Raw genomic sequence first — 25,497 nt, forward strand, 5'->3', positions numbered from 1 at the left:
CCGTGATGATCACCCTGTTCCCGGGTGCCGGAATCTCTCCCAGGGCCGGTTCCCGCTCCGTGGGGTGCTGTCTCCGTGCGGGAAGAACCGCAACGAGAGGCCTTGCAGCCCCGGCTGCTGCTTTAATGCAGTTATCGACCGCGCTGTGCACGTCAGGCTGTGATTTAGAAATCACTCTCTGGGAATCAATTAAGGGTCTTGCTGGTAATATAAGCACCTCTTTTAGTTAAAACCACCTCCCTGCCCGCCGCTTCCCTCAGACGCACGCGGCTGCCGTCCCCGCTCCGCTGCTGCTGCGGGGATTTTATCTCCCTGCCGGCGGAATCTGGCTCTCCCCACGGCTGGGGAAGGAATTCCGAAGGAATTGGTAGCCACGTGTGCCGGGATGACGGCTCTTCCCTGGCCAGCTGGAGCCAGTGGCAATTGTCACCGCAGGATGGGGACAGGCTGGCCCGGTGGCTGAAGGCGCCTCCTGTCCCCCCTTTGGGGACGGGGCCACCCATGTCCAACTCTGGCTCTTGCGTGGGGCACAGGAGCTCCCAGGACGTGTTCCTTGTGCCTGGATGTTTCTGCCTCACTGAGGATCGTGGAGCTTCTCCAGGGAGCTCTGTGCTTTAGTAACGTCCCTTTATAGGGAAATTGTCTGGAGTAATGTTTTTTCTTTAAGGTATATTTATCATTTCTTTTATTGGAATAGAATTAGAACGGAATTAGAAACTAAAATAACTTTAATTGCGAACTTCATGATTCAGTATGTTGTAAATCCTTCAGCATAATATTGTGCCGTAAAAATGCTATTTTGTGATAATTATTATTATTATAATTAATGTTCCTTAATTGCTAACGTCGCAGGCGCGTGTTATCTCGCAGGGCGCTTGCGGTGTCTCCGGGGAGCTGCTCCCGGGGCTGGCGCGGTGGCTGTGCCGGGATGGGGCTGCCCCGGGAAGCGGCTGCCGTGTTATTTCCCCACGGGAGCCTCCTCGTGGTGCCCTGGGCAGGAGGCGGCTGAGTGCGGCGACAGTGATAAATATTGCAGGCAGTGACACGGGCTCCTCTTGGCTCGCTTGTGGTCGCACGGGCACTTGTGGCCTCGCACGTGCGCTCCCCCTCGTGCCGTGGGAGGGTGATTTTTGGCTGGGGAGGTGGATACGGGGAGGGCTCTGCCTCTCGTTGAGGTCGGAGCAGCCGCTGCGTCGCGGGGCCCCTGGAAGGTGGTGCCAGCTGCTGCCTGTGACGGGCCCCGTGGCCGGGATGTGGCGCGAGGACGGCGGGCGGTTGGGCTGGAAAGCACCCGCATGGCCCCCTCTCCCTGCAGAGCCGCTGCCCGCCCGGGCTGGCTTGGAGCCTCCCTAAAGAGGCAGCCGGGCCGCAGCCGCCCGCTCCTGGGACGGCACGTGGCCCATTCCAGGCAGGAGCCCTCGGTCTGCTCCGCTCGCCCTGCGCCATCTCCCCTCCTCGCCCTTTGCAGACAGCCCGGGGTGAACTCAGTTCCCTCCCGGTGCCTGCCCGGGCAGCTCTGCAAGGCAAACGGAGAGCGACGGCGGCGCTGTGGCCTGCACTGTCCCAAGGGCCGGGCTCCTCCGCAGGAAGGTGCTGCAGGGAACCAGGCTGCCTTCGGGCCCGGCTCCCTGCGAGGAGGCCGCGAACACAGCAGCCCACGAGCCAGGGAATGTGCAGGGAGGAAGGAGCCCACAGGAGGAGGCGCAGGAAGCGAGGGGAGCAGCCTGTGCCAGGGCTGCCTGGTGTTCCCGGCCTGGCGTGGACAGCAAAGCTCCTCGTCCAAAGCTCCTCATCCACGGCGTGGAGCGGCCGGGAGCGCCGTGCCCGGAGCGCTGCTCTGTGTGCTGCCCAAGCCCCCGCGCCTCCGTGCAGCCGCGTGCGCTGGCGGCCGGCGTGGGCAACGGTGGCATTTGTGCTTTTGAGCATCCTGGCGCTCAAACGTTGACATCGTTTAGCTGGGAGGATGCAGCGCCGCATGCAGCGGCAGGGAGCAGCCCCGGCTGCTGCCCCAGGTGCAAGAGAGGAGCCGGGAGCAGAGGGCTGGGGCCGCGCGGTGCCACGTGTGTGAATTTTTCATGTGACCCAAAGGCCTCGCTCAGACCGGTGTGAGGCCACCTCGGAGCAGCTGAGAGGGGGAGGCGTGACAAGAGCCACCAAGCCACCTGCGCCCCAGTGGCGAGCGTGTACGGGCTGAAGCGGAGCCCAGGATACATTTTTAATGATGCCGCCAGGGCTGGGTTTCTTTAAATAAGACCAGAGAATGGCTGTGTGCTTCGCAAGGCGGGTAGTGCGCCGCGGATGCATTATTTACAGCAGCTTCTTCCTTGTCTGTTTTAATTTTACATGGGCACTGGAGAAAGCAGAGGGACTCCTTGGTGTCTCATGCCACCCACCTGTCCCATGTGACCGAGACGCGTTTCCGAATGGCCAAGGGGTTTGGTGCTGATCCTCCCACTGACTTGAATCCTACGGGAAACAGCCAGTCCTGGAGAAGCGCCAGAAGATGCCCTGAATTAGAGGCAGCTACAGCAGCTGTGGACATGCAGTCCCATGATCCAAGGACGTACATTTCCTGGTGTAAAGCACCTCTGGAAAAGGGCAATAGGGTGAAGAAGGGCCTGGGTCCTGCTGGTGCATCTCCTGGTCTTGCTGGAGTCACTGTGTCTCTTCTCCCCATGGATGGGGAATGTGACCATCTCTGTGTCCACTGCGAGCACGTCTTGCCCGCAGACCACAGCACTGCTCTGCCTGACACTTGGTGAGGACCAGGAAGCCCTTGGGAAGAAGGAAATTGCACATCTCCTCCTGAAGGTGAATCTGCTCCGTAAACAGGCTCTGTAGCTGGATCCAGCAAGGGAAGAAGTAGGGCAGGTGGGAAGGAAAAGCTCTGCAGCATCAGGGGAATGGAGGGTGGGCATGAAGAGCGTGGTGTGTCCCTGAGCACCTCCGGAGCCAGGGAACGGAGGGATGGGGGCCTGATTCCAGCCTCCCGAGGGCCCCGGACGGAGCAGGGAGCCGTGACTTTACCGCACTCCTCAAACCTCCCTAGTTTCAGTCAGCGAATGGTGCAATTAACACGGGTCTCTCCTAAAACTTGGTCAAACTGTCCCACATTCTGCTATCTCTGCAAGACGTATTGTGACACTCTGCCCACCGAAGGTAAATTACCGCAGAAGCTGGGACATGTAGCCCTGATGTGCCAACATTAAACGTGCTTCTGAGGACGCTGTGCCCTTCTGGAAGCTGCAGGCAGGTCCGTGGGCTTCGGCGGGTGACGGAGGTCTGTGTGTGCAGAGTCTCTGCAGAGCTGGGAAGTGACTTCCTCTCCTACCTTCAAAGTTGCCCCGACTTGCAGTCAGGCCTGTCTGCTTTTGGTTCCCGCTGTGCAGGGAAGCCTGGGTTTGATTCATCAAGGGATGTCTGATTTACTTAGCAGCAAGCCCTCAGGCTGCTGGGCAGAAGCACAAAGTGGCTCCAGCGCTCAAGAGCCGCCGCAAAGGTGGGGTCGGAGTCCAGGAGCTGACGGACACGAGGCCGCTCTCCCTGGCGCTGCTGGGCCTGGGAGGGTTGAGATGGCAGCTTGACGGCTTGGAAAATAGGCTGAGATGAAGGAATATCAATACGGAGAGAGAGCTGCTCTTGCCGAACAGCCCCAGGGCAGCTAACGTGAAACGCGGGTTGTCTCCGAGGAGCTGACAGGTGTCTACATCAGCCTTCCTGCTAATTAAGCGCCGCTCTGAGTCACGGGCTACGGGATGGGTGAGCAGGGAGGAGGGCTCAGCCCATGCAGGTATGGCCGGAGGGCTCCCCGCTGCACCGGGAGGCAGCGTGGGGACAGCTCCTGCGTGTGCGGCTTGTCAGCCGGCGGATGAAGCGGCGCCGGCACGGCCAGGCCTCCCGGCAGCTGGGAATGGGTTTTTGAGGAGCAGAGCGAGCAGCTTTGAGGGGTGCACCCCATCTGCAGGGGGGTGCTGGTCCTTCCCCGGGCCCCATCGGTTGGCGCTAACTCCCAAACCTGCCGCTATGGACCTGGCGGATCCTCCTGGAATCCACAGAGCACTTTCCAGAAATGCAGCAGGAGCAGCCGTCCCACCTCCCTGCCCTGAGGAGGGAGCTCGTCTCGGCTGCCAGCCCATGCAGCCACCGGCATCGGGCGCTCTCCGGCCTCTCCTTCTCCTTATGGCCCTCCCTGCGGCGCCGCATCCCGCTTTGCTCCGCATCCCGCTTTGCTTCGCAACCCCCCGGCTCCCCAGCGCGGCGCGGGGAGCTCGTTGCTGTAATTAACAGCAGCGCTGCCCGCCCACCGAGGCCTCTAATAGCAAACTCCCCATTTCAAGGACCATGAGCACAGCAGGCGTTTAGGAAGGGCCGCTCCATCGGCGGGCACCTGCCGATCCAGAGGGCATCCGCAGCAGCAGGCGTGGGATAAACGTCACCCCGGCAGGCAGGAAAGCGCCTTCCCTATCCCGGGAGAGGGAGGAGCACGTGCCTGCCTGGTGACAGCCCCCTGCCACCCCGCGGTCCCCTCCGCGTGTGCCTCTTCGGTGCCTTTTGCCTGCTGGCCCTGCTCGCGTTTGCAGCTGCAAGCCCCTGAAAAATGGCTCTATTCATTACCCATTTTAATTTCCCTCCGGGTCCCCAGAGCTCTGCAGACACATTTTGTTATCCCGGCTGTCAAGGAGCTTAAAGAGCTGCTGACGCCTCCTGGAAAACTTTGACAAACCCTCTGTTTGGACACCGCGCTGCTCCCGGCCTGTCTGCCCAGGCTTTCCATTCCCTGCTCCATTATTAGTAGAGATGTCGATGAGGACAGGAGGAGGAAAAAACACCCATCCCCGACATTTGTGCAGGACTCGTCAATCGTGGAGCCTCTCCTCCTCCCGCAGATGCCTTGAGATGTGGTGGATGGAGCCAAGCTGCAGAGTATGGGTGTGAATGTCCCCAAAGCCCAAATATTTGTTCCAGGCTGTTCTCTGGGCAAGTCAGATTTTGCAAAGGAAAAGGCCTCAGGGATGAGGTCATTAAATTTATCCCTTCTGTGCTCACCGCTGTTTAGAGCAGAGAGGTTAAACCTGCGGCTGCACATTCTAGGGGATCCATGTTTGGATGGTCCATGGGACATACCCAGGGAGATGCCTTGTGTGTGAAGACCTGTATGCACCATTCGGGAATCTGCATTCCCAAGGGGAAATTTTTAGCAGTCAAATTAAAATATTTGAAAATCATGAATTTAGACGCCTATTTTTAGTCCCTCTGAACTCTGTTGGACTGGGTTAACCCAGTGAGCTGAGCGGAACAGCTTCCTCATCTATTCTGGCTCTCTTCCGCGATCTAATCCCCTCTCAATTATTTTCTTTTTACAAAGTCGTTGTCAGGCTGCTTTTAGAGAACAAACTGCCCCTCGGTGTCTTCGGTAACATAGGAAAGTGCACCCGACACACCGAGAACAGATTGTCTCTAAATGTAATTTTGGTCAAAGTTCTGTGTAAGAAGTGCAGAGTCAGCCACAAGCTTCCAGCATAATGAGAACGCGTCAGCCGAACTCGTAACCTCTGCGGTTTCGGTCCAGCTGAGAACGGACTCATCTTCTGCTTCCAACCCTCCCTCCCAGCACCCTGTGGAGCTTGGAAATTCCGAGTGCTTTGAGGTGCCGCTCGCGCCAGCCGCCTCCAGGGCATGTGGGAGCACGGCTGAGTCTGTTGGTCCTCGGGGGATTGCCGGTTAAACAGGGATGAGGATGCGCAAGGAAAGGGGAAGACAGAGCAATCAAGGCTGCATCAGAGGCAGGACAAAATGGCCGGGCTTTCCGGGTTAGTGAGGGCCCCTCTGTAGGGATGAGGGGCCCGGATCCTGAGAGAAGCCACTTGAGTGGGTCCCCTTGCTCTGAGCCTTCCTGCTCCCTGGACATGGGGTGGGATGAGGCGCTGCCGGGTGGGATGCGGCGCTGCAGAGCAGGAGAGCTTTGCAGGCTGCTGCGAGGCCGAGGCTCCCTCCCGCCTCATGTGAGCTCAGGAGAATTCCCTGCCATCCAAACCCCACCCTGACTCCTGCTGCGGGAGCTGCTTGGTTTTTTCTCACAGCCTTTTTTTATTCCTCTTTCCGTAGGGCAGACCCTCCTGGGAGGATTCAGGAGGGGGCTGCCAACTGGTTTGAGGGGAAACCAGGATGCCTGGGCGCTTTTCCTAGCGCCGCCACCTCAGCTTTGCTTGTCACCGTTTGACAATCCATCACTCCCTCCTTCAGCAAGAAGAAATGGTTCCGACTTCCTCCCCACGGGTGCCGAGCAGGGCAGGAACAGGGAGCCGGCTCATGTGGATCTCAGAGCCATGGCCCGTGCCTGCTGCACCAGGGGATCCTGTCCCACGCACAGAGCGCTTCCAAGGAGAGGGATAATTCACCGCGTCTCCCCGTGCGCCTGCAGCAGGAGATAGTAGCCAGGAGCCCAAGGTGCCCGTGGAGCGCTCCTGAGAGCAGGTTTCAGAACGGCAGTGGGAGATTGCTTGAATATCTTTTCTTTCTCTGTACGTTTAAGAGGTTTCACTGTCTTAGTAACTCCCCCGAGAGACCCAAGTGGCAGCCTCTTTGGATGTGAATACCTGACAAGTTTTTAATGTGAAAGGAATTCACTAAATTTAGTCTCCTGGAGGAAAAAAAAGAAATAATAAAAAAAAGAGAACTGTTCCTTTCTCTGTGGAGGAAGCGATCCAAACCCCAGCCGCTTCCCTGCAGTCAGAGTGAGCTGATTTGTTCCTTTCTCCTCTGTCTCGAAAGCTTTTAAGTCTGGGTCCCATGTGTGTGTCTGAGCACAAATAGGAGGTGGGAGAAAGGCAGGCAGCGATGGTATCTCAATGGGAACATGGCAATTCCCAGTTTCTGCCAGGCTCCACAAGGCTGATGATGACAAAGTTAGGGCAGGAGGATAAATGAGGGAAGACCAAACCCAAGGAAAAAGACCATATTTAGGTGAGTGGGGACCTGCTGTCTGAGCAACAGCGATGTTGTCGGTGCTTTAGCACGGGTTTGAGCAAGGCCACTCTCTGGCACAAGCAGTGCTGATGCCCTAACAGCTGAGGGCAGGGTGTAACGAGCACCTTTGCGATGATGCTCATCTGAGTCACCTGCTTTCCACTCCATCGCCTCCTCCTAGCCCTGCTGGAGCCTCCTAGGACCCCTCTCTTCTCCATTCTGACTGTTTGAGGATCACCAGGGGCTTCCAGTGACCTCTGCCTTTCCTTCCCTGCTCCCTCCCAAAAGCCAGCAGCAGGCTCCGTGCCGTCCCTGCTGAAGGAGGCTTCCCGGTCTCCATGGCTTCACGCATTAGTTATTCCCTTTAACCGGAGCAGTAAGCAGCGAACCGGCTCTTATCTATCGGTGCGTGTGGAGGCAAGCACGCGTGCTCAGGTGCTGTGGCAGAGGTCCACATGAGCGTGTCTGCGCGCGGCGAGCGCCCGTTAGGGCACTGCAGTCGCGGTGAGGTGGCTCCGGCGCCTTGATGGCAGTGGCTGAGCCACAAACCATCTGCAGTCATCGTTTCGGTGCCCGGTGCCCTGCAATCTGCCCCCTGTGCAAGGTCATGAGTGTGGCTGGCAACTCGTGGCCTTGGCCCATGCAGAAATCCCCCGCGCGGCCCCTCAGGCTTCAGCGACCCAGCCGGGCGCCTGGAGAGGCGCGAGCAGCCGCGAGCTGCACAGAGCAGCTCTGTTTATATCCCAAACACGGCCGATGAACTCAGTGAGGGTGTAGTCCTGTACATGTAATTTATTTTTATTTGTCTTTAAAAAGGTCACTTCCCATCTAAGAGATGACAGAGCAGCAGAGGACAGTATCGCAGCTCCGCAGGACTAGAAAGCCCTACTGGACCCTGTCCCTGCCGCCGGAGCCGATGCTGGTGCGAAGCGGCTGGGAGGGAGGCGGGCAGGTCTCCAGGAGGGCAGGAATGGGGGGAAGAGGAGGCACCGCTGCCGTGCAGGAAGGAAAGTGTTTTCCAGGCTCGGTAAGAGGGAAAAGGAAAGGAGAAAACATAAAGCGGGGAAAACCGAAACTGATAAAAGTGGCTGGCACAGAGTGTGTTTTAAAAAGACAAAAAAATCAACTCAGACCACCAATTAATCTTTTTTATGGATGTTATTATTTCTCCTTTTTGTAATTTTATTTTAACTGCAACAGTCGCGGTGCCAGTGGAAAGATGCTGAACTGACAGCTCTGGAAAGCAAAGTCCTGCTTCTACCTGCAGGATGGAGGTGGCAGGAGGGAGGCGGCCCCCTGCACCACTGCAGGACACGGGGGTTTCTACCGCCTCCCAGCTGCCCCATCCCCTGGTGACAGGGGGCCAGGACCCCGGTCTGGCTGTTTGTCCATCCTCACAGGAGGGTGGCTGGGCCGCTGTGAAGCCTGGGCATGAGGCCGTGGCCCAGGGCAGGGGCTGAAGCAGCCTGGTGACCCAAAACGGCTATGGAGCCCCATGAAGCAACAGGACCCAAAATGGCGGTGAGGCCTGAGGTAGCATCGGGGCGTCGCAACTCAAAATGGCGGGGGGACCTGAAGTAGCATCAGGGACCAAACGGCTGCAGGGCCAGCAGCGCTGGCCGCACCGGGTGGCTCCGTAGGGAGCTGCCAGGCGATGTTTCACCCCAAACCTGTTCTCTTGTCCCCACAGCCGCTTTCAGGGGTGTTTCCCCACCGTGTTTCACAGGACCGTGCTCCCTTGGCCCCCTCCACACCCGGGCATCACTGCTCAGGGCTGTGGCGTGGTGCCCCCAGCGCTGTGGGGGCTGAGGCGGGCGGCAGCGCCATGGCGGGGGGCACCTCGCGGCTGCCGCGATTTACCGAGCGGGACGGCACCACCCCAGCCGCGCCGTGACCGCTTTTAAACGGAACCTTCTCCCTCCGCTCATCGCCCTTTTAAGAGGAGGGAGAGGGCGGGCAGCTCCCTGCATTCCCGCCCTCTCCTCCCTGCATTCCCGCCCTCTCCCCGCTCCCTCTCCCCGCAGCCGCGGCGCCCCCTGGAGGCGCGCGCGGGCGCCGCCCTCAGCCCTCCCTCCCTCCCGCCCCGCCTGTGCGCGTGCGCGGGCGGCGGGGGCGCGCGCGCGGCGGGGCGGGGGCGCGCGCGGCGGGGCGGGGGCGGGCGCGGGCGCGCGCGCGGCGGGCGTTCCGTCGGGGCCCCGCGCCGCCGTCCCATTCATGCGGGGCAGCGGCGGCGGCGCGAGCGAGGCGGGCGCGGAGCTCCGGGCGGCGGCGAGGGGGGCAGGGCGGGGAGGAAGAAGAGGCGGAGGAGGAGGAGGAAGGCGACGAAGAGGACACGGAGGAGAGGAGGAGGAGGAGGGGGCCGGCGCGCGGCGCGGTGCGGAATGCAGCTATGGCTGGCACGGCTGCGGCGATCCAAGGCGTGAGTAACCGCGCGGCAAGTTCGCTCCGCGGGCGCGGCGCTTTTGTGCGCCGCGGGGCGGGGGGGGGTGGCGGGCTGCGAGCGCCTTGTCCCCTCGCCCTCCTTAAAGCAGGCGAAAATATGAAATATTTGGAGTAGGACAAAACCCGCGGCGGAGCGGGGCTTGCCCGGGCAGGGCGCCGCCGGGCTGGGCCGGGCCGGGCCGGGCCGAGCCCGCATTGCGCTCCGGGCGGGGAGGCGGGGAAGCCCCCGGGCTCGCCCCGCTCCGCACGGCGCCGTCGGGGGCTCCTGCGGCCGGGGCAGCGCCGGCGGTTCGGGCGGAGCGGCCGTGGGGCGCCGCGGGGTTTGCGCCCCCCGCGCCGCCGGGACGGGGCCCCGCTGCCCCCGCAGCCCCGCCGCGTTCCTGCCTCCCGCTCCGCCGGCTCCCGAGCCCGCAGCCCCGCAGCCCCGCGTCCCCGCCGCTTTGCGAGCCCGCAGCCTCACATCCCCGCCGCTTTGCAAGCTCGCGTCCTCATATCCTCACGTCTCTACAGCTCTGTGAGCTCGTAGCCTCGCGTCCCTGCCGCTTTGCGAGCTCATATCCTCACATCCTTGCCTCTTTGCGAGCTCATATCCTCGCGTCCCTGCCGCTTTGCGAGCTCGCCGCCTTGTAGCCTCGTGTCCCTGCAGCTTTGCGAGCTCGCAGCCTCACGTCCCTGCCTCTTCGCGAGCTTGCATTCTTGTGGCTTCGCATCCCTGCAGCCCTGCGAGCTCGCATCCTGTAGCCTCGCATCTCCGCTGTTGCAAGCTCCCGTTCTCGCCGCCTGGCATCCTCGCGCTCGGCGGTGCAGGACGCCCCGGTTCGGGCTCCTTCCGAATCCCGCGGAGCCCCCGCGCTCCGGCTTCGCCCGCCGCCGCCGGAGCAGCGATCGCGCGGGGATGCTGGTGGCCTGAGTCACGTTCGGCCGGGAAGCCTTCCCTTGGAGACTGTCACTCGCCTTGTAACCTGCCTGTGCCGCGATCGCCTTGCAGTTTGGTGGGGAGAAGCGGTGCTCGGCAGCGCGGTGCCGAGCACGGGAGGATGCGATACCTGTCCCCAGGGCTGCGTGCCGGAGTGCGTCCCGTTCCTAGAGCGTTAGCGTTAAAGGTACCGAGAAAAGCCGCCTTTCTGCACCTTTTATGTTTCCCTTTCATATATCCGCCCTGCCGATGCCTGCGAACACACACGGGCGGCTCCAGCGGGCGAGCGGAGGGGGATTTGCCAAATCTCTGTGGCATGCTGAAATAAATCCCGAAATCCCTTCTTTTCCCTTGTCCTCCTTGCGGAGAAATTCTTCCTCCTGCCCCTGGTGAAGTGCTCGTGTGTGGGGGAGCCCGGGAGGGGGCTGGTGTGTAAACAGGGCTTAACATGAAGGTCACTGGTTAAAGAGGAGATGGATGAGAAAGAAAAGACAGGCATTAACCTCACTTGTTAGCCCCCCCTTCCCCGTGCTTTGGGGAGGACAAAACAAAAGCAGAACCTGCTACTAACGTGGATGAATATTCATGATGCTCCTCCTATGCTCTGGGACACGGAGGGGAGAAAAGTTGGGGGCACGAGCTGCGTTGCTAAAGCTGCCTTTTCCTCGGGCTTGAGATAAAACCCTTCTGGCAGAGCGCGGTCCGTATGGGAGCGAATTATTAGCCTTTTTGCTTGATTTTTTTTTTCTTTTGTGAGAAGCTACAAGGAGGAGGAGAAAAAAAAAAAAGGAAAGGGGAGACAAGGCTATTGACTACATCAAAGGTTATCCATTTGAAAACACCATTTTCCTCTGAGCAGCGGCTAATTGCTTCCTGAACAATCTCAGGGTCTTTTGTATATAGGCAGTGGGTAAAATGAGCGACTCGCTGTATCTGTCTCAAGACACCGGGAGCAACCGCGGTGGAAGCCGAGGAGCTGGGGAAGTGCCGGGGGCTGAAGCCTCCGGGACGATGTGCGGATAACGTCTTAAGTGCTTACGGAGAGGGAAGGTTTTTGCTTCCCTGTTTGCCTAGTCCCAGGCTTCTGATATTAGTAAATTATAGCGCTGGCAGCAGCGAGACAATACGGGGCTGCGTGGGCGGTGGGGAAGTTTAAACGCAGAATAGGAGTGTGCGGCAGGGCGAAATGCAGCCGGGGAGGGACGGGGACCCCGCGCTTCCCGGCCCGATCCCTGTGTGCCTCGGGAAGCCTGTGCCGGCCCCGAGGGAGAAGCTGTCCGCTCGGATTAAGCGGGGTGGACGTGTGCGGGGATGGATGTCCTTCCCTGATGGAGTGGCAGGGAATCGGCAGCTGGGGGCCGCTTGGGACTGGCACCATTTGGCGCCTGGGCTTTCTGCGCTGCGCCTGGCACTCGGAGCATCAGTTTTCATGGCATTTATTTATTTTATTAGTGCTGCAATGGCAGTGCCGGAGAGAGATCGCGCGCAGCTGGAGCTCTTTGGGGGTGAGGATGGGGAAGGCCTGAAGTCCACCCTTTTGGCCTTTTTCCACAGATCCGAGAGATTTGCGCTCGGACACGGGAGTCGACCTTTGTGCGCGTTTGGGCCGCGCACGTAGCCACGGAAAACGGCCCCGCGCCGCTATCCGGGAAACAAAGCGCTTTTCCTGTCGGAGGCAGAGGGCCCTGGGAGCCGCGAGCCGAGTGCCGGCGGCTGCAGCGCGGATGGGCTGCGGGAACGGCACGGCAGCGCTCCCTGCTCCGTGCTCCGTGCCGAGCTGTTCCCGGAATGCAAGCGCCGGGCCGGGCAGTGATGTTGCTGCGTGTTGCACATCCATTTTGCGAGGTGAAACTGGCCCTGGCATCGGTGCTAGCGAAGGGAACTTGCCGGTGTTTATTCTCCGGGCTCTGAATCCTGACAGCGTTCCTCGCTGCCCAACTCGCTCCCGGCTGGAGCGATACCCCCCGGCGAGCGCTTGGCTCGGCCCCCAGCTGCGCGTTCCCGAGCCGAGGAGCCCGCGGCTGCAGCGCTTGTGCCGTGGGGCTCGCTGCAAAGCCGGGGGAGCGGAGCAGACCTTGGCCGTGTCCCCGGTGCCTTTATTCTGTGTCCACGCGGGGTGTTTGGTGCTGCAGGCAGTCGACCCTCCTTGAAAGCTGAGCTTTGCCCCGGCCTGGGGCCTGGGCTAGTAGGACATGCAAGTGCCGCGCTGGGATGCACTGGTGTTTGCTCTACATTGAGTCATTTCCGCGCTCTGCAGAAGTGTTCAAATGCTCCTGGCTGGTTTTTGCCTGGTTTTTGGCTGCTCAGCCACCTCGGGGTGTGCCGTGCGTGTGGAGGAAGGCCCCGGGGCTAAGGCTGGGCTGGGAAAGCCAAGGAATCCGCGTTCAGTTCACCATGGCCCCGGATTCCCGCTCCGTCCTGGCGTTGGGCAGGGGCCCTTTTTCCATGCAAGACGCTGTGTGACTCCATGGGAAGTCAGGAGCAGCAGGAGTGCCTGGTTGCTCCTTCTGTAGCTATAAGATGTTCTGGGTGATACTATAAAACAAAATGCCACTCAGATATGATCCCTAGGGGAAACGCTGGTGTGTTTTGACGCCGTCTCTGGCACTCGACCCCAGCCTGTTCTTGCCTCGGTTCTGGCGCGGCGCGGTGGCACGTGTGAACACGGCAGCGAGGGCGTCGTGGAGGAGGAACCTGGAGCCAACAACCATCCCGGCGGCTGCGGTGCCAGGCAGGGGCAGCCGTGGCTCGTCTGCCCTGCCCTTGGTGCACTGCGTGGCCAGAACGCCGCTCGGAGCGCCTCCAGGAACCCCGGCGCTTTGGGAGCTCTTGGGAGCATCCCGCTCCTACGGCTGCCTCCAGCCGTTTCCCAGGTGGAAGTCACCGTTTAACACCCGAATTAAACCCGCACGAGTCTGTTTTCCCTTTGGGCCAGGCTTGGCGCGCCTCCTCGCTGCCTGTGTGCCGAGATGTTGGAGTCTGTGGCACAAACTCTGTGGCCAGACTTGCCCTCAAACGCAAGCGCTTCTGCCCCTTTCTCCTCCGAAGCCTCCGTGGGGCTGCCACGCGTGCCCCGAGTGGGGCAGCTCCCTGCCGCGTCCTGCTCTCTCCTCCGCTGCTTGAGCTGAGCGTTGCGAGGGCTTGGGCTGGAGAAAGGGCCATGGACGAGAGCGCCGCGGGGACGGTCCCCTGCGCCCCCGCGTGCCGATGCTCCCCGGGCGCCGCGCTGCCCCGCGCATCCCGCCATCCGCCGGCCGACTTGGCACGCGGAGCGAGCAGCAGCCCTAATCCAATTTGGGCAGTTTAACCGCGCTTCGCTCTCCGTGCTGCCGGCCGGAGCTCGGGAACTTTAATCTGGCTAATGACCCGGCTTTGGGGCCCGCTGCCCGCCGACCATTTGCTTGATTGGGTTTTCCTTTCCTCGGGGTGCAGAGGGGCGCCGGGGCTGCGGCCAGGGGCTGCCCGTGGTGCCGAGGTCGCTTCCCACGTGGGGCTGTGCCCAGTGACACGCGTAGTGCTGGGAACCGCGGGGTGCACTTTGCTATTTTGCTTTCTGCTCAGGAGTTTTCTCCTTCCCCCTCTCCATTTTCCATGTCCTCCCCGCCTCCCACTTTCTCTTGTAGAGATAAACCTTTCTACCAAAGCTGTTTTTGCAGTATACTATTATTTCCAGAAATGCTCAGCCAAGAAAAATAAAAGTCTCTCTCTTCCTTTGGTTGCCTACTGTTTAATGTACAAAATACAGGGGTGGTAATTGCATTAAAATGTATATAATTATACTGGAGGGGAAAAAAAAAATCTTGTTAATTGCACGAGTGTTTTGAACTGATAAATGTTGAGTGATTCATGTTTTCTTAAGAGTTCAGCGAAGCGGAGCTGCAGTCCAGCGTACGAGGGGTTAGGAGAGAGGTTGTTTTCATACCATTGACAGGAAGTCAGCCCAGATCCTCGCCGTCTGAACCGACTCCAGCGTCTCTCTATCCCTTGTGCTTTTTTCCCTGGATTGTATCCGGGGCCTGATCCTCTGCGAAGTGGGGCCTCTGGCCCCCGTCCAGGCAAATCTTGAAGCGTTTGTGTAATTGTAGAAGCTCTGAGAGTCCCTCTGCCTTATGTGCTTAGTTAAGCAACCGCTTGTGTGTCAAAATACTCAGGCTCTTGCAGAACCGAATCCCCGGCCACGCTCGGTGCCTGCGTTTCGGGAGGGAGGGAGCTTCCCGTGCGGAGCAGCCCGCGGATCCCTGCGCTCAGATTATCTCGCGTTTCAGATGACTCCGTGAAATGCGAAAGCCACATTTCCTCCTGCGAACACCGACCCTGTTAGAGCTGCAGATAACATCTAAGGTAATTATAATGGCAATAAGTTGTTTGCTTTGTGCATTCAGCAGCGCTTTATACACAGGCCGTTGTTCGGTCTTCCTGTGCAGACTGTTAGCTTCAACAGGGGAAAAGGAAGCCCCAAAAATATTTTAGAAGGAATTTAAAAATAGTCATAGAGCTCGTCTGGTGCACGGGGGACACTTTGCAGAATAATTTTGCCTGTTAGTCAGAATCCGGCTTTGCTGCCCTGTGGGGGCTCTGCTGGGGTGGCCTTTGGACCTGCCTCCTTGCTTTGGCCTTGCTGCCCGTCCCGGGAAGCAGCAGAGCCCAGAGCTGGGCCGTGTTTTTGGCCTTTCTCAATGAGTGCATTGAGCTGCCCTGTCCCTGAGCTGGGGTAGGAGCGTGGGGGACTTTGGATTTTGCAGGGATTCATCCTGGACTAATTGGCTGCCCCTCTCTCGTTTGGAAAACCGGGATAGTAGTTCCTGGACATGCTGCGAGGCTAAACTGCCTGGAGAGCCTTGCCAGAGCTGGTGGCAAGAGCAGGAGGGAAGACCAGGGATGATTCCTGCTGCGGAGAGGAGAGCACAATTCCCTCGGTGAGATGAGAATTGGTAGCTGGGAGGCTTGGAGCCACCGAGACCTCCAAAAAAAGGTTAAAAATTCCTTCTCCCGTGCGGCAGTGTCACGCTGCCTCCGCCCCCGTCGCCTCCTCAGTCATTTTTGTTCCTCGAGGTGCTGCCACGCAGCGTCACCCGCAGCCGCCTGTCGCGGGGTCCTGCCCCTCGATGCTCCGCGGGGCTCTCCCCTCTTCGGCAGGACGGGGAGCTGCGCGATGAGCTCTTCAGGAGTCAAGAACCTGTTTTTCAGGCTGATGTCATTGGGAAGAAATGGGGGAGGAGAGCCGCAGCGAGGCAGGCGGGGGGATCAGCGGCGCTTCCGAAGCGGAGCCTGCGCATGTCGGCGAGCGCCCAGAGCCCCCGCAGCCCCGCGTGCATCGGCACCGGCTCCTATTTTATGGGATTGAGGGACTGGAGCCTCTGTCATATGAGGAAAGACTGAGCGAGCTGAGCCTGTTTAGCCTGGAGGAGATTGAGGGGGGGTACAAGTACCTGAGGGGTGAATGTAGGGAGGATGAGGCCAAACTCTTCTTGGTGGTGGCCAGTGACAGGACAAGGGCTAATGGGCACAAATTAAAATACTGGAAGCTCCATCTCCATGTGAGGAAGAACTTCTTCGCTGTGAGGGTACCAGAGCCCTGGCACAGGCTGCCCAAAGAGGCTGTGGAGGCTCCTTCTCTGGAGATCTTCAAACCTGCCTGGATGCCACCCTGTGCTCTGGGTGTCCCTGCTGGAGCAGGGGTTGGACTAGATGGTCTCCAGAGGTCCCTTCCAACCTCAGCCGTTCTGTGTGACGTTATTTGTACGGTGGCAGTGCCGTGGGCAGGCTGGCGCGCCGGGGGGACGCGCACGGGACTCTCCTGAGCGCGCAGGGGGCCGTGCAGGCGCTGCCACGGGGCCGGTACCGCGGTGCGGAGCCGAGCGCTCCCCGGCCGCCCGCAGGGTGACGTCACTTACCGAGGCCACCTTCCAGCCGCTGTCATTAGCAGAAAGTGAATTTCTGGCAGCAGAAGGTGCCCGCGGCTCCTCCTGCCCGCAGCGGGAGCGCGGGATGCGGGCGCAGCCTTCGCCTCCGCGCGCGCGGCCCGTCCTGCCGCTCTCCGCAGGCCGCTTCCCCTCTTTGTGCTCTCGCTGCTGGGTCGCTTTCAGGCGCGTCTCCCTCCCCAGACGCCCGAGCTCGCGGGCTCCCTTTCCGTGCCCGGGTCAGCTCCGCCCTGGGCAAACAAGCCGCGGAGCCACGCGGAGCCAGGACCTTTGAAAGGGAAGTGGATCCGAGGTCTGTCCCGGCTTCCCAGGGCCCTGCTCCCTTGGTTCGCCCTGCGATGGGAGTGTCGGTGAACAGGGCTGAGGCAGAGCTGCAAAGAGATCGCTTTAAAAGGAGGAGAAAGGCAGGGTCTGGGGAAAGCACAATCGGATTGAGTTTGGGGATTAGCCAGGGGCCGGCCTGAAGTCTGCGGCCGCCCCGGCTGTTCTTGTTGGGTTGAAGTCGTCTCCCAGCCGCCCTCCCGGGCAGCGGCAGCGCTCGCCACGTGACTGCCTGCGCGCTCGTGTCGGCGCGGGGCCGGCCGGGCGCTGGGAATTTCTGCAGCAGCGGCATTCGGGACGGATTAGAACAAGCCCGGAGCTGCATCCCTGCGCCGGGAGCGCAGCGAATCCAGCAAGCAGGAATCCTCCTGCCCGAGCCCGCTGTGGGGAAGCTCCTCGGAGCGCGCAGCGGGTGTCTGCCGCCGGCGCTGCAGAGCTGGGATCGCTGTGTAGGCTGGGAGGTGAGCGCACGTGTTGGAGAGAGGAAGGTCTTTCCCGGAGAGCCGAGCTGCCAGAGGGGTGTCGGAGCAGGCCGGGCTGCCCTGGGCTGGCAGCGCCGCAGAGCAGGGGTGACGGCGCAAGGAGCAGCGCGGTCCCCGTGAGCGGAGCCGCTGGGGCCGCAGCTGGGCTGGCCGTGCCCCGGGGGCTGCTCTGCTCCCGCAGCGTCTGCCTTGAGCTGCCTAATGCAGGGGTTGCTCAGGCGTGGGGGCGAAGCCTCCTGCAGCCAGGCTCGGCGCGGGGAGCTGAGCGGAGGAATAGTAACAAAAATCCCCCCGAGGGGCGACGGCGCGTGGGGTTGGAGCCACGAGGCAGGGGCGAAAGGCTTGGCATGACTGCGCTTCCTTGAGTGCTGGTTTTGCCTCCCGACCTTTCCCATGTGAGGCTCTCTAGGCAGCCGAGCCATTAATGAGCTCGGCTCGGAATAGCTGGGGCCCCCGGGAAGCTCCTCGGGGAGGTTTGTGGCCACAGGGAGCAGCTCCGCGGTGAGGGGTGGGACTGCAAGCAGTGGAAGGGACATGGGGCCCTGCAGCCAACCGCGCTGGAGGGGACACTGCATCCAACGTGTCCGTACGGCGTTCGGGAGCGCGCGGTCACCCGAGGGCTGGTGACAAGAGGACCTCTCTTGTTGGATGTCTCTGCTGGCTGTTGGGGATGCAGCTTGCGGGTTCCCTTCTGGCTCTGTGGGCCGGGCTGGCCGGGGGAGCTGCCAGCGGGTCTTCCAGGGCATCACGGTGCAGCGGGATCGAGGAGCGGGGCCTGGAGTGCAGAGCGGCCTTCGCTGCTCTGGGCCTGGCTCTGAAGCTGAGCATAAAGTGTTGAGTGATCCTGGCCTCCTCAGGGTGGCCAGGCCAGTGTGAGGCCCTGAGCAGTGGCAGGACCTTTGGGTCTGGAGGGCTTTTGCGCACCCTGCGCTGAATCCCTTGGCGGGGACCTGGAGGATGGTAGGGGCTTGGTACCCATGCCAGCCTGGAGGACACTTTGTGGTGATGCTTTCCATAAAATCCTGTACCGTGTCACAATTCTTGGCTTTGCTCAGCCTGGGGCTGTACTTCTCCTCCCCAAATTCTCCAGATCCTGAAGCCACCATTGTGCTGCTGCCTGCCTTAATGTAGGTCATTCTTAGCCCCTCTGTGCGCCGGCTCCTTCCCCTCGAGCCGAGCGCTTCCCCTGCTGTGTGTGGCTGCCTGATCCGTGTGCGGAGCCAAGGCTGCTGCCGGCCTTTGCACATCCAGCTTGCGGCAATACAAAGCTCTTGGCAGTCCTTATGGGGCCCGGGTATCCCCACTGGATATCCAGGTGCCATCTGAAGTTAACGGAGCGGGCAGCCGTCGATGTGAGCGTAGCTGGGAACGCGCGCGAGGTGCCGGTTTGTGCCCAGTTTGCGTGGCAGGGCTACGCGGTGCGGGCAGGACCTGCTCTTTGCTCTGCCTCGTGGAGCTGTGGTGTGGGGAAGGCTGTGTTTCCAGCTCAGAAATGCTCGTGGCCCTGCTGGGGAATGGTCTTCTGCAGGACAGTGCAGAGTCTCTGAATTCTGAGAGCCGGTGGTAGCCGCTAGGTCCGTTCTTGGTATAACGGGTCTCCTTGCGGAGGATTGGAGAGGGGAATCACATGCTTGAGAAATGCCGTTTTTCCCCCTTGCTGCCAACTCTGTTATGTCCCTTTGGGCCAAAGGCCCAAACCTCTTCAGGAGGTCCCTTGAGCAATAGGTGACTGCTGCTCTCGTTGTGTTTCTCGGACGGGACAGAAGAGGTTGAATTTCTTGTCCAAGGCCGAGTAGGAAACATTCGCAGAGCTGGTGCCCGTGGGATAGCAGGAGGCCCAGGAGGAAATGAGAGTGCTGGAGACCCTGGAGATATTCCTGATACATGTGATTGGAACCGAGATTGGAGTGGGGCTGCCTCAGAGCTTGCCATTGATTTCATCAAGGCTTGGTTCGAGCCAGGGATGAGATTTGTAATGATTTCACTCGCTTGCTAGCTGGGGAGTGATCCCTGAGAAATTGTTTTAAATTAATGTGTGTGGTGAAGGAAGGAGTTAAATTTAGCCCTGTTGCAGATGACTGCATATGTAGTACAGCTCCTAGCTCCGTAGCACCACCAGCCTTTTATTGTTGCAAGGCTTTTCCCAGGCAGGCAAACCTAAAAATATAGCAAATGTATTGTGAGACCGACTCTCCTGTGGCCTGTGGGCTTTTCTCCACATAATCACCCCCCTCTCTTTGCCTTTGCTAATTATTGGCAGCTCAGCAGCTCGGGTGTGTTTGAAGATGGAGCTGGTTCCTTCTCAGTCCGTTTCCTATCGCTAAAAGCAGCAAGTGACTCAGAGCGATTATAGATAAAGACCCATTAGATCCCATTTCTCCTGTCCTTCAGGGGGTCACTTATGCAGGTTTTCATTCCCATTGGTTCTGTCTTCCAGGCTCTCTTTCAAAGCGCTCCCGTTCAGCGAGACCGTAAAACCGTTGGGGCAGTTGATGGGCAGATCCCGGCTCCTCGAGAGTGGCTTTTCCCTGGATTGAAGGCTGCATTTCCCAGCACTGTTGGGGCTTGCCGAGGTGCGTGGCGCTGCCGATGCTGCAATGGGAGCCCATGTCCCATGGGGTCTCCGTGGGGACCAGGAGGGTGAGCGTGGAGGGCGCAGAGCACACGCAGGACGTGGGTGCGTTGGGTGCCAGGTGTACGTTGGTGCCGGTGCCATCACCAGCCCCCTTCAATCCCTGACTTGGGTTGTTTCGGTGGAGCCTCCTGCTTTGCAGCATCGCTGCTGGCTCTGGACTCCCTCCCTGAACAAGTGGAGAGCTGGTCCCTACTGCTCCGTCCGGTCCTTGCCTTTTAAGGTTAGTTTTTTCCATCCCAGTTCCCCCGCTTTGTGCTACCAAAAGCCATGACTATTTCCCTGAAGCTCCATCTCCCATCCCAAGCCGGGGTTTCTGGCCGCGCAGCAGGACCGGGAAGCCCAAGGCCTCGGGGGAAGAGTGGCGCAACCCATTTCCATCCCTTCATTAGGGAGCAAGTGGGATGCAGGCGTTTGCAGGGCAAGGCCGTGCCTCTGGGATGAAAGGCTCTTTTGAAGTCGCTATGCGTGAGCGTTGGCCACGAATTCCAGCCCCATCCAGTTCACGGCGAAGCTGCGACCGGCGTGTGAAGGAGCAGGGGCCTCCCGGCCGCTCTGGAGGTGGAAGGGGACTCGAACTGCCTTTCAGCATGGGATGAAAGGCACCGGGGTGGGTTTGGCGGTTGTGCACTTGCTTCGTCAGCTTTGCTTCTGACAGCAGGTTTCATGATTTATATATACATATGGTATAAGATATGTGCATATATTACACATATGCATATGCAAGTGTGTGTATATATATATGTGCAGTGTGTGTGTATGTACACACGTGTGAGAGCGAGAGCCTCGTGTGTCCATGCAGGATGCACACGCGCTCCGGCCGCGCTCCGGGCCGGCTCCGCGCAGGGCTGCTCCCCGCGCCGGGATGGGCTGCGCCGTTTGCTGCCCAGGCAGCAGGATGGGATGTATTTTTAGGTCTGTTTGCATTACTCTTCGAGTTGGCATCCGAGGCTGGGATGTATTATTTTAATGCAGCCCATCTCAGGCCTGGGCTCGGCTCCAGCGTGTCTGCTCGGAGGTTTCCATGAGTTTTGGTGGCCCCGTTTCCAGCACGGGGTCTCGCTTCCTGCAGGCAGCTCTTGCGGTCGGGAGCTGGGAAATCGGTCCCTGGATGAGGCAGGGAGATGTCGAGATGCCCTGTGGCAGGGCTGCCTTCCCCCTTTGGTGGCTGTGGGGACTGACCCCTGCTTTAATGTGCCCCAAGTGTCGGGAACCCAAATCGCATCATACCCAGCAACGCAAACAAACCCACCTCCCCTACTGTTTTTTATTTATTTTTTCTTAACACCGAGTGCTTTAAGCAGATCTTATTGGACAAAGACGCTGCTGGTGTCAGGGCCCTGGGACAAGATGTTGCTGCTAATACATATTTAGGACCAGAAGCCTCAGTGGAGCTAAGACTATCGTCTGCCTGCTCTTGCTCACCCCAGATCTGCCTTGCTTTGCTCGTGTTCCAGCCCCTGTGTAACAGTTCCCTAAATTGATTTGGGAATCTCCTGTTGTGCTTTCTAGCCCTGGTTTGTCGCAGCGGCCTGACCTCTGGCTCTTGTACCAGCTCCCAGAAATAAAAGCGATGAATAATTAGAAATGTGCTGAGAAAATGACTTCCCCGTCCTGCTGCCTCGTCCCGGCAGAGCCGCGCTCCAGTTCGGCGTTCCCGTGCTGTAACGCGCTCCTGCGTGTCCCTCCGCCGCCTTTCCCTGTCCCTTTTCCTCTCTCCTGTGCTGCTGGAGCGTAAGCCGAGCTGCGTTTAGATGGGAATCTCCTTGCGCGGAGCTCCCGTGTTGTTCCTCTCCCCACGCCGGCGCAGATAGCGCTGTGGTCGTGCTGGGGCTTGCACGTGGCCTGGCTCACACGTGCCTCGTAGCACTCCTGGCCGCCCGGCGCTCCGGGATCGTGGCCTTTGTGCAGCCCCGCTCCGAGCGGCGGCCTCGCCGGGAGCGGGGCCTCGCCGACCCGCCGGGCTTCACCCGCTGCTAGGGCAGAGCTGGGAGCGGAGCGGGCGCCCTGCAGCCCCCGGCGCGGTCCCGGGTGCCGTCGGCGGCCCCGTTGCACCAGGGCAGCCGGGTGGTTCTCAGCAGTGCACCCAGGGCCGGGCCCCATATGTGCTGTGGGAAGAGTCTTCCCGGCCCATGGAACTCGCTCCAGGTGGAAAAGGGCAGGTGTCTGCAGTCACCGGAGCATCCAGCAAGGCCGAGGATGGCTCCGTGCTCTGCACCAGCACGTGGGGAGAGACGGGCCTGTTTCCAGAGGCTGGGAAACCTTCCTCTGATATTAATCCCTGCAGAAACGGCACTGCCTGCTCCTGCAGGGCTCCCGACTTTACAATCTCATTGTCAGGCTTATGCCGACAGCTCGGCCCCATCCTGGGCCTGTGATTGCAGGGCTAATAAATTCACATTTGGGACGTTCCTAGCAGATAAGCAGCCCTTAGCAGTTGCTGGATAACGAAGTTTGCTCCGTGCGCGGAGGAGCCGTCCTGGCCGTGCTCCACCCCAGACGCCGTTGCACCTCCGCACTGTTTGCTCAGAGGCTTATTTCATGTTATAAAACATGGTAGGAATGCGGTATTCGGATGGTGAGGATGAATTCCAGGGCTGGTGGCTCCTTGCCTTAGCCGACTCCGCTCCCCGGGAGCTTCGCAAGCCCTGGCGCGGTGTCCGCGCTGCCGGTGCGGTGCCCGGCGTGCTCGGCTGCCCCAGCCCTGCCCTGGGCTGGTGCTGTGGGGGTTGAGGTGGAAGGGACCAGGCGCTGCTGAACCAAGCACTGGGGCACACGGGGACCTGCTCTTGGGGCTGGGAGAGGCTGGTGGTGCCTCCGGGAGGGTTTTCCACGCTGCCTCCCTGCTCCTTGAGCAGAGCCTCTCGAGGGCATCGTGGTGGCCTCGCGATCTGGCTGGCAGGTCAGATTTTCATAGCTCTGCTGGCAGCTGGCTGCCCTGCTCTGCCATCCCCGGTGCCCCCAGTGAAGGGCATCCCTGCCTTTCTCTCAAGCAGAGCCGAGCTGCTCCACGTGCCGCTGGCTGCTTTTTGGTGACAAAATCACCCAGTCTCTGGGTCCCGGCAGAGCTGAATGTTCACCAGGGGCCATGTATCCTACCTGGCCACTCCCTGATGGGAATCGGCCTCTTTGTGTTGGGCCGGGAGCAGATTATCCCTGCCTGGACTGAGTCAGAGATGGCGATAAGGAGAGGGAGGCTCTTCCCCGCTCGCTTCTGGAGTGTCTTATCTGCGGGCCTGGAGTGGGAAACAAAAGGCTGAGTTCATTTCCTGGCCTTGGATCTTTGGAGCGAAGGTCTCCACCCTGGGCGGATGGGCCGAGACAGCCGTGGTAGGAAGGACTCTTCGTCGCAAGGGAGGGTTGCACAGTCGTACTGCCCAGTTCAAACATCAGCTCGAGAAACGCTGTGTTGAAGGTGCTGGGGTGTGAAGGTGTCTGTGTGCCAGCGGGCCCGTTTCCTCCTCGATGCCCGCGGCGCGTGCGCCAGGAGATCTTTGAGGTCCTCCTCTGTGTAGTGGCTCAAGCTGTTTCCTGCACCCTGTCCAGACGTTGGAGACGCAAAGGATGGAGCAACATGGTGGTGTCTGCGGTGGGTGGAGGGCACAGCCCGCTTGGGCGCGATTCCCAGATCCCCTCTGCAGTTGTTTACACGCTGTTTGAGTAGTAAATCGGTGCCATTTATGTCTTCGTTCATGAGAAATCACTCAGCCCAACTGCAGTTAAGCGGGTGGTGAAGCGGGCCGTGTGCTGGGGGACGTGGTCACTGCCGCGGGACGTGGTCACTGCTGCGCTCGGGGGCCAGGCATGGAGAACCGAGGGGGTCTGTGGCCCAGCAAGAGGGCCGGGTGCCCTGGGGAAATGTCTCTGTGGGAGCGAGAGGCCGTTTGGCAGTGACTGTGCAGGTTCCCGTGTGCTTCAGAGCCGGGAGCATCCCGGGTTTTGCTCCGTTCCTGGTGGGGAGATGCAGCGGGGCAGGCGGCTCGAGCGCCTCGTTCGCAGCCGGTCCCCAGCTAAGGCTCCAGCGTTGCCCATGGCCTTAAGACAAGCCCGGCACGAGGGCCGGGGCCGGCTGGGGGTGCTGTGGTGTGTGCATGAGCAGGCAGGACCATCCTGAGCATCTCGCAGGTTCCCCTGCTCCCCGTGGCAGGGACGTGTGTTTCTCTCCTCCAGGGATGGGAGATTTTGGGGGGCGTTTTGTTAAGCACAGAGCGGAGCAGCCTCTGCTACGTGCCTGGGAACGGGCTTGCTAGCGTGGTGGGAGTTGCAGGAAAGCCTTCTAACCCCCTGTTCTTGTCTTTCTCTCTCCAGGGCTGACCAGATTGGGAGTGCCCATGATGTCCTGAATGCGGAGCCCGCAGAAGCAGAGGAGACTGTGTCCTGTTAGCTCCTCCTAATTCCCCCATCCCTTTAGTTTGGGTTTGTTTTTATTTATTTTGTGGCTGGGTCTGGGCACGGCCTTGGCCGGATGTGACACTGCTGCAATGTGGCTCCTTTGGCTCAAGCATCATTTGTCCGTCAACATTTGGACCCTGCTGCTCTTGGGGAGCACCTGGCTACCGCTGGCGGGAGGCAGCCCCAAGTCTCCCTTTAGGACTTTCCCAGTTACAGACTGGAGCTTGACGCACTTGGTGGTCCATAACATAACTGGGGAGGTCTATGTGGGGGCCGTCAATCGGATCTACAAGCTCTCCAATAACCTCACACTCCTGCGGACCCACGTGACGGGGCCCGTGGAGGACAACGAGAAGTGTTACCCTCCGCCCAGTGTTCAGTCCTGCCCGCATGGTCTGGTCACCACCAACAACGTGAACAAGCTGCTGCTGGTGGACTACTCCGGGAACCGGCTCATCGCCTGCGGCAGCGCCTCCCAGGGCATCTGCCAGTTCCTGCGGCTGGACGACCTCTTCAAGCTGGGTGAGCCCCACCACCGCAAGGAGCACTACCTCTCCAGTGTCAACGAGTCAGGCACCATGTCCGGGGTCATCATCGAGGTACTGAATGGGCAGAACAAGCTCTTCATTGGGACGCCCATCGATGGGAAGTCGGAGTACTTCCCCACGCTCTCTAGCCGCAAGCTGATGGCCAACGAGGAGAACGCAGAGATGTTTGGCTTTGTCTACCAGGATGAGTTTGTCTCGTCCCAGCTCAAGATCCCCTCGGACACGCTCTCCAAGTTTCCCACCTTTGATATCTACTACATCTACAGTTTCAGCAGCGAGCAGTTTGTTTATTACCTGACCTTGCAGCTGGATACCCAGCTCACCTCGCCCGACTCCACCGGGGAGCAGTTTTTCACCTCCAAGATCGTTCGCCTCTGTGTGGATGACCCTAAGTTCTACTCGTACGTGGAGTTCCCCATCGGCTGCGTGCAGGATGGCATCGAATACCGCCTGATCCAGGACGCTTACCTGACCAAGCCTGGCAAGACTTTGGCCAGGCACCTGGGCATCTCGGAGCAGGAGGATATCCTCTTCACCATCTTCTCCCAGGGCCAGAAAAACAGGGTTAAGCCTCCCAAGGAGTCTGTGCTCTGCCTCTTCACGTTGAAGAAGATCAAGGATAAGATCAAGGAGCGTATCCAGTCATGCTACAGAGGGGAAGGGAAACTCTCACTGCCCTGGCTCTTGAATAAGGAATTGGGCTGTATCAACTCGGTGAGTTCATGCTTGTCTCTACCCCAGCCAGCCTGTCTTCAGCCTCTGGCTGTGCTCTCTATGCGGACCCTTCAAAGTTACCTGGCCTGGCTTATATTTTCCCACTGGGAGGCCCCTCACTTCCTACGAGGACTGCCTCGTGGTGCTCAGCCTGCTCGGTAGC

The 25,497-nt window shown here is 60.0% G+C and overlaps 1 protein-coding gene across 1 annotated transcript in view; it reads left to right on the forward strand.

Annotated features, from left to right (window-relative positions):
• Window positions 1–9,300: 9,300 nt before the first annotated feature.
• The window catches only part of PLXNA1 (plexin A1), a 130,939-nt gene continuing 114,742 nt past the window's right edge, over window positions 9,301–25,497 (forward strand). The window contains exons 1-2 of the mRNA XM_088528181.1: window positions 9,301–9,385; window positions 23,989–25,334. Of these exons, the coding sequence (XP_088384307.1) occupies window positions 24,162–25,334 (1,173 nt within the window). The 5' untranslated portion in view covers window positions 9,301–9,385; window positions 23,989–24,161. The remainder of the gene's footprint in view (window positions 9,386–23,988; window positions 25,335–25,497) is intronic.

This window comes from Tinamus guttatus, unplaced genomic scaffold (assembly GCF_059628265.1).
Source record: "Tinamus guttatus ecotype Peru unplaced genomic scaffold, ASM5962826v1 Tinamus_guttatus_pri_ptg000307l, whole genome shotgun sequence".
NCBI classification, from domain to species: domain Eukaryota; kingdom Metazoa; phylum Chordata; class Aves; order Tinamiformes; family Tinamidae; genus Tinamus; species Tinamus guttatus.